At 60.7% G+C, this 7,977-nt stretch overlaps 1 protein-coding gene across 1 annotated transcript; it reads right to left on the minus strand.

Annotated features, from left to right (window-relative positions):
• Positions 1-2,225: 2,225 nt before the first annotated feature.
• Vps37d (VPS37D subunit of ESCRT-I) lies at positions 2,226-5,882 on the minus strand. Its single transcript, XM_047533639.1, has 4 exons — positions 5,672-5,882; positions 4,335-4,506; positions 3,818-3,900; positions 2,226-3,274 (listed from the first exon to the last, which is right to left on the minus strand). The coding sequence occupies exons 1-4, from the start codon at positions 5,807-5,809 to the stop codon at positions 2,912-2,914; spliced, it is 756 nt and encodes a 251-aa protein (XP_047389595.1). The 5' UTR covers positions 5,810-5,882; the 3' UTR covers positions 2,226-2,911.
• Between the last annotated feature and the right edge of the window lie 2,095 nt (positions 5,883-7,977).

A 7,977-nucleotide genomic window follows, 5' to 3' on the forward strand; every position in this document is an offset into this window, starting at 1 on the left:
CATGTGCTAGGCAAGCACTGAGCCACATCCCCAGCCCCTGAGTGTAAATATTATTTTCACTGTGGGGCAGAAGAATCTTTTGAGAAGTCTACAGCAACGGCAAGGTCTTACACAAAGCCACAGTCCTTTAGTAGAGTGACACCAATTTCTCCACACAGTCTTCTGTTGAAAATCCTTGTATAAACTGGGATAAACCTGCAGTGAGTCCAACCAGCTTGTCCTCTTGGAAACCATTCACTTCCCTCTCATCTTGGAGGTCAGGGGTGAGCCCTTAGCCAGGCCTTTGCAAGGCCACATTGGCTCAGGCCTGCTTAGCTCAGTGAGCCTTGATCAGTTGTCTCTAGGCAAGAGGGGAGGCCTAGGAAATCATGGAAGCCAGTGATTCCCAAACCAGGAGGCATATGCAAGACTTTCTGAGAAAACAAGAACTGTTTTTATCCCAGAGGGTGGGAGATTTGTTATTTGGGGGGATTTTTTGGTTTGGGTTTGTAAAAGCACTAGTGGTATATAAAGGCCCTCGATGTAGACCCTCAAGTTTGTTCTCTTTCACAGAGGATCATGGTCAGAGGATCATTCCCTCAGGCCTCAGAACCTGGAAGCGGAAAGTCTCAGGAAGGAGGAATGGCCCAGATTGCCTGAACCCTTCCAGAACATTCCAGTATATTCCATGTGTCTTCAAGCCAGGGGCTTTCTGAAGTTTTTTTAGCCATCCAATTCTTAGCCTCTAGCATGGCCCACCAGGGCCCACTCCTTCCCCACCTGCTTCAGGTCTTATCCAGGCTTGAGCTGAACCCTAAGGGGCCTCACTTCCTGTAAAGGTGGGTCTGAGCTCTTGGTGGAAGGTGAGGTGTATACGAGGCCTTTGGAAGGACCTCATCTAGTTCCCCTGGTAACGCTCTTCTCCCTTCCCAGTCCCTCTCTTACCTGGGTCTTGTCTTTGCTGCTCACCTGCCCTCTCCTAGCTGCTGCCTCTATGTTCCCCAAGTCATGATGGCAGAGAATCTTGGTCATGCCCAACCTTGGCCCCTTCTCTCCTGATTACCAACAAAACTTCTGGAAGCTGGGACCAGGAATGGGATGCCAAGGCAAGAGAGGCCCAACCTGCCCCTGGCTGAGCCAAGAACAAAGAAGTTTCCCTCTATGCTCAGCTGTTGTCATCTCAGCAGTGGGGTGACAAGGCCAGGGTGGAATGGGGCTTCTCAAGTGGACACTCAGGACTTTTAACTGTGACCCTACCAGGGGCAAGCGACTGGCCCAGAAGGGCTCTCCAAGGTTCACATGGACCAGTTCCTCCAGTTGTTGCCTAATCCCTAAAGGTCCCACCAAGCACTGCACACACATCTAGTGGGGGTCCCCTACACGTAAGCAGCACCAAGGGCCTCGCACCAAGCCCAAATCTGGCTCCCCACGTTCTGCCTCCATTGGTCTTGCCTCTGACTCTGGCTCCACACGAAACAGTCCTTTAGAAACTCCAAAGCTAAACATCGCACACGTGTATTTTTAAACAGATCCCTCCTGGGACTTTGTCCCACTCTTCCCCATCCTTATTACTCCAAAGGTGCCCTTTTGGGGGATCTCATAGCGTCAAACTTCAGCGAGATGTAGAGCCAACCCAATACCTCCCTCGTTCAAGACGGTGTTATTCCTGGTCACGTGAACTGGACCACGCCAGCTCTGCAAGCTTCCACGGCACTGAGAGTCCCCCGTGCCTGCGAGAGCTTCCGTTCTCCCTCCCGATGTCATCCATCTCCTTGGACAACCCACGCTGAGCCGGGGCATGTTCCTGCTCACCCATCTTCCTGCCCCACACTCACAGGTCAAGCTGACCACCAGTCTTGACCTAGCCGAAGACACAGGCCTTTGTCCTACAGACCACAGGGAGGTGGTCATCTGGCAGGCCCAAGGGAGCAGGTACCATGCTGACCGGGCTTACAAGAGACCCGGAGAAGGAAGGTGCATATGGGTGAAGCAACTGGAGACCGCAGCGGAGCCGAATGCGCTTCCCAGAAGCGCTGGGAGGTAAAATTAGGAAGGGCTTTCATGGGTTGGTGACCAGAGGAGGCTTGGCAGAGGAGGCGGCAGTGGTGCTGGACCTGCCGGACAGCTGGGCTTTGGATGGGCAGAGAGGAAGGGAGGGCATCTCAGGAAGAGGAAGCGCAGGCTGAGCTGTGGAGGCTGTGCCGCAGAGCAGCTGGCGAGGGAGCAGAGAGGAGTCTGGCAGCATGTCATCCTCATCATCACATTTATTGACGGCCCCTAGGAGGCGGGGCTGGGGACAGAACATACAAAGACAAGGACCTGCCCTCAAAAAGGTTCCATTCTAAGGAGACAGGGACAGAAAAATACAGAATGGTCTTTCCTGGGGATGGCCCACTCTCACCTGCGCAGGTCAGAAGCCCTGGCCTACCTTGCCCCAGGGTCTGGAGCATGAGCGCACGTAGCAGCCCCAGGGCGGTGGTGTCCCTGCCCCCGCAGCTGGGCCATTGACCACCTGGCTCCTAGGTGGTGGGCCCCAGAACGGGGAAGGTAGGCTCAAGACGTGCGGGAAACATCCCCGTCGCCCTGGTATTGTGCACGCCCAGTGGAGTGGTAGGGTGCGACAGGCCCTGAGGGGAAGGGGGCACCTTCCCAGGCCTCATCGGGGCTGGCCCATCACCCCAGAGGCCCCAGCCAGGGAGACAAAAAGGCAGAGTTTCCTTAGTGCCCGAGGCCCAACACCCTGCCCACCCAACCCCAGCCCTCTGTGGGCCTCTTGGGGTGACCCTCCTCCCCAGCTCAGCCTCCAGGGCCAGGGCCTGCCTGAGGCCAGGGGGAGGGGCCTGCCCCTCCCCCCACCCAGGCAGTGGGGGAGGAGGAGGAGCCACGAATCAAGTTTGTCTGGGCCCCCTGCTGGGGGGCCGCACCCTGGATCCTACCGGTGGGGGGGCTCTGGCTGAGAGGGCCGAGGGCTCAGCAGAGGGGCTGGGCCAAGAGGGCACCCGGGGGAGCCCTTGAGCGGTGGCACTGGGCGGGAGTCCAAGGGGGGCAGGCTCCGGGGCACTGATGGTGGCCCCCGGGCAGCCCCAGTGGGCAGGACAGCTGCAGCTGGGAAGGGTTTGGGGGGGTCCGTGGCAGCAGGGGGGGCTGGCTGGGCAGACCGCTCACGACGCCGCAGCAGCTCCTGCAGCTTCTCGGCCTGGGTCCGCCTCAGGTGCGCCAGGGCCCGGCCCCGCTGGAAGGCGGGCAGGAAGGCCTCCAGGCTCTGCTCGCCCAGCAGCAGCTGCTCCATCTGCTCCTGGAGCGAGGAAGAGAAGGCTTGGGAGGAGCATGACCAGGGACCCAGGCTGGCCCTCTCCCACCAGAGTCCCTCCCCCCGCGACCAGCCGCTGGGCCCGCCTGACTAGCTGAGGGACTGCGTAAATGTCCTCCTTACTTCCAGGAGGATGCCATCACCAGACCTGCCAGGTGGGAGCTGAGGCAGGATCAGAGGTGGGGACAGACAAGGGTCTCATCAGGACACCCAGCAGGGCCCTCTTCCCTGTGTCCTTCACCTCACTGAGTGCCACACTCAGGTCCTCTGCAGACCCCTCCCGCTGTCACTGCTCTGAGACAGAGACATTCACAAGGGAATGAGGGCAAAAGTCACAGGTGGGACAGTGAACCCTTCTATCCAGGACTCGGGGCAGGGCCGACAGCCACGCTGGGCTCGCCCGTAGCCGGACTCGAAGGGCAGGCTTCCCAGAGGATGACTCCCAAATCTTCCATGTGATGAGCACCGGAGTGGAACAGGATGGGTCTCCCTTCTAGGCCCCACGCAGGCCCAGCCACCTCCCCTCACCTCCGCCTCTTGCTCAGCCTCTTCCAGCTCAGCCTGCAGCCAGCCCAGCGCACAGTGGGGGCTCCAGCGATGCATGCTCTCCTCTGAGGGTCACAGAGGGACAGAGTGACCAGCCAGGATGGACAAGCCAAAGCCCACTGACTGTGACTCCACGCTTCCCATGCCCTCTCTGGAGCCCCAGAGTCCTCATCTGTACAGTGCCCTGTGATTAATCTGTGTGCCCCTCCCCAATAAGGCTCTGCCCTCAGTTCCAGTGAAGAGAAAGCAGCCACGCTGACTCCTGCGGCACCCAGTTCCCCCACTTCCCAGGGCCGCCCTCAGCCTCCCCAAGCAGCTCAACCCACCTAGAGCCCCTTGCACAACTCCATTTTCCAGAAGGCTAGGGATGGCACCCTTAGCTTGGCCAGGAGTAGGTCTGCCCAAGTCCCACCCCTCAGAGCCTAGGTCCATGCCCGGGTCAACTTGCCAGCAAGCCAACGGCTCCCCCACCCCGTCGTCCTTCCAGAGGGCCCCTCACCAAGTCGCTGCAGCTTGTCTGCACAGTTCTCAGCCACCTCCCGGAGTTCCTGGTACTTGATGGCCAGGGCCGCCCGGCCCATCTCCAGGCGGGGCCGCAAGGCCAGGTTCTCCTTGGCCAGGGCGTAGTTGGAGGCCAAGCATGCCTCCCGCTCCAGCTGCAGGCCCTGGAACTGCCAGCAGAGAAGAGCTAAGAGGTGGGCTCCCGGGTCTGCCCAGGCTCACCTCGCTGCCATCCTGGGCCACAGTAGTGCCCATGGGCCAAGCTGAAGGCGCCCGCAGGGTCCCAACCTTCAGGGCTGCAAGCCAACAGGTGGAGGGAGCTTAGTGGCAGGGACTCAGTTTTGCCCTGAGCTCCTCTCTGGACCTCAGTTTCCTCTTCTACACAGCCAGTTCAAAACACCTATCTTACGCGGTCACTGCGAGATTTAAGTGAGCAAAACTATGAAGGCCTCTACAAATGTTAGTTAATTTTTAATTTTTCAATTAATATGTCTGCTCGGGTCCCTGAGGAGTTCCCCTCCCTCCTCTGTCCCATTTTCCATGCATGGGCAGCTTCGCTCTTATTCCAGGCCTTTGTCTGCTTCCTCCTCAGGTGTTGGTGCCGACAACACTCCCACCCGGGCTTACTCTCCGGCGCGCCGTCTGCACCCTGTCCCTCGGCTGCACCCCGTCGGGTCGCCCTCTCCTCCGCTCACACCCCTCCCTGCCCTCCAGTGGAATCCCACGCCCCCGCGAACACACACCCCCTTTTCCTCGGTGCCCAGCACCTGCCTGCGGCTCTCCTCGGGCAGAAGGAGCCCCGGCCTGGAGCGTCCGCGAGGGCCGGCCGCCCGCCCGCCCCGAGAGGCGCTCCCGCCGCTTGTCCCCGGAGGGCGCCCCGCCGCCGCCACACGCTCCCTCCCGCCCGCGCGGCCGCCAGCCCGGGCCTATCGCCGCGGAATAGCAACTTTCTCCTCCGGTGGCCTAGGCAGCGCCGCCCGCCCCGGCGGCCTCGGCGGCAGACACAAAGCCCCCGCGCCCCCAGACGGCGCAGGCCCCCGCGGCGCCCCGCGGCCAGACAGGCCCGAGCGGTCCCCGCGGAAGGCGCCTCCCTCCCCGGCCTCCGGACCGCGGGGCGCGGGCCGCGGGCCGGACCCCGGAACACGCCTCCCGAGCATCCGCCGGAGGACCCGCCTCGCGGCGCCCCGGTCCCGCGCCCCGCCCGCGGCGGCCGGCGCCCCCTCCCCGGGGCGGCTCCGCGGGGCCCTCGGGCGCGCCCGGTCCCGGCGGCGCGGCCTCGGTGGTCGCGGGTCCGGCAGGCCGCGGCCCGGCCCCCGCGCGCGCCCCCCGCGCTACCTTCCTGCTGAGCCGCACGATCCGGTCCAGCTTGGGTTCGTCCTGGAGCAGGTCCCGCAGCTGCCCGGTGCTGAGGATCCCAAAGCGCCCCGGGCTGCCGGGCTCCGGCCCCGCCCGCGCCGCCCGGGCCCGGTACATGCCGCCCGCCCGCGCCCCCAGCTCGGCTGCTGGCTCGGCCCGCTCGGCCCGCTCCGCCCCGGCTCCGCTCCGGCTCCGGGATCCGCTCCGGCTCCGGCCGCGCCGCCGCGCCGCCGCCAGGGGGCGCCCCGCCCGCTCTTAAAGGGACCGCGGCGCGGGGCTGGGGGTGGGGCAGGGAGGGGGCGGGCCGCACCCCTGGCCGCCCCGGTGGCGCCGCGGGACCCACCCGGACACCGAAGCTCGGCGGCGGGCCCGAGATCCGAGAGCCTCTCTCCGCACGTCTTCGCCCGGCCACCGGTCCCCACACCTGCAGGCAGGCGTGGACCGTCCCACCCCAGTCCGTGGCTACAATTTGCAGGGCTATTTCTCATTTTCCCCTTGGATTTACACAATTTTGGAGTTCCGCAGGGCGCCAGGAGCTCCTGCTCTGCTGCCAACTTGGACCAGTCACTCGCCTTTCCCGACCTCAGTTTGCTCTTCTGTAAAATGGGAAGATGATACACAGCGAGCATTCGAGATCGCGGATGTTGATGCCTTAGCGTAGTAGGTGGTTAGGTACCTAATATGAGCTACTGTTAACTCCCTAAAGGATGTCAACTCCCTAAAGTCCCATTACAGGTGAATGATAGACAATCCAGTTCTTCCCTCTTGTGCAGGGTCCAGAGAGCACACGATGCCTGTCTATGTAGGACACTGAGCTATACACCCTGGGGCGGGGGGAGAGGGGGGGACACTGTCCCTGCCCTTGGGGAGCTGTCCGATTAAGGCAATCACATTCCCACTCAGCTTACTCTAGTGCAAGACAGAATGGCTTCCAGTTCCCATGTGATACCAGAAAGATACCCTATCTTTACAAGTGGGCTTGGCCGGGCTGGGGTTTGGCTCCATGGTAGAGCGCTTGCCTAGCATGTATGATGCGCTGGGTTCGATCCTCAGCCCTGCATATAAATTAATAAAATAAAGGTCCATCGACAAAAAAATGAACACTACAAAGAAAAGGCTGGCTCGGCCACTGAGGTTCCCCGTCTCAGGAAATAAACACTCAGAGATGAAGTCGCTTGTGTCGAAGCGCGATGAGTGAGCTTGTTGCACATCACCTCATCAGAAAGTTCAATCGGAGGAGTGGACACTGAGCTGGGTTTCAAAGGATGAATAGGAGTTCTGAATCTTAAGGAGAAAATACTGGAACCAAAGAGAATTCCATAAACCAAGGAACGGGAGCCTCCCCAGAGCTCCCCTATCTCCAAAAAGCTTTCAGGGGTTTCCTGGACACCACGCCGTCCTTGGCCTCACGTTCTGGGCAGTCAAACTCCTTCCTCCTAGGAGGCCAAGGGAGGACCTGAAGGCAGTGCCTTCCTTGTCTTGCCCTGTTGGCAGAGCCCCAGCGCCCACAGTCTTGCCCCTGTTTAGCCTTCCCCCACTCCTCAGACCCAAAGCCCTCTCCTCCCCAGCTCAGAGCCAACTCCACCGCGCACAGCGGGGAGAAGCCTGTCCTGCCTTCCCTCTGGGCGTGCTGAGCACCAGCCCAGGGCCCTGCTTCCCTCCTGCCTCCTGGAAGGGGCAGCTCTCTTCATTCCAAGTGCTTTGCTTTGAGTTGCACATCCATCGGAGCCCTCTAAGGCACTGTCACTAATATCTCTTGTTCTCTCTTCTGCCCTTAATTTCTGCCTTTAGACTTACACCTCCCTCTCACCTCCCCACCGATATTCTTCAAGTTCCCTCTACACTCTCTTCCTCCTGCCTCCGTTTCCTCCCCACCCCCACCCGCCCCATTACTTGATTCATTCTCATTTCACCACCATCCCACCACTCCAAGGTCATCTCTCCAGCCAAGGTCATCCGCTCCTTACTTCCTGCCAGGGAGCCTCTCTTTCGCATGCCAAACCATTGACCCCCACTTTTTTTTTTTTTTTTTTTTTGACACATAACCACCAGAAACCAGGCATTTCATACCTATCAGGCTGGTGAAAGTTAAAAAGTCAGATACTATCCAGTGATGGAGAGGACGGGAACACCAGGGTACCCACAGGGCTGGTGGGAGAGAGCATCTGCTCGCTTTGGAGAGCAGTTTGACAAACAAGAAATTCAAAAAGAAGCTGGGTGCAGTGGCACACGCCTGTAATCCCAATGGCTCTGGAGGCTGAGGCAGGAGGATCGCAAGTTCAAGG

Source organism: Sciurus carolinensis, chromosome 18 (assembly GCF_902686445.1).
Source record: "Sciurus carolinensis chromosome 18, mSciCar1.2, whole genome shotgun sequence".
Lineage (NCBI taxonomy): Eukaryota > Metazoa > Chordata > Mammalia > Rodentia > Sciuridae > Sciurus > Sciurus carolinensis.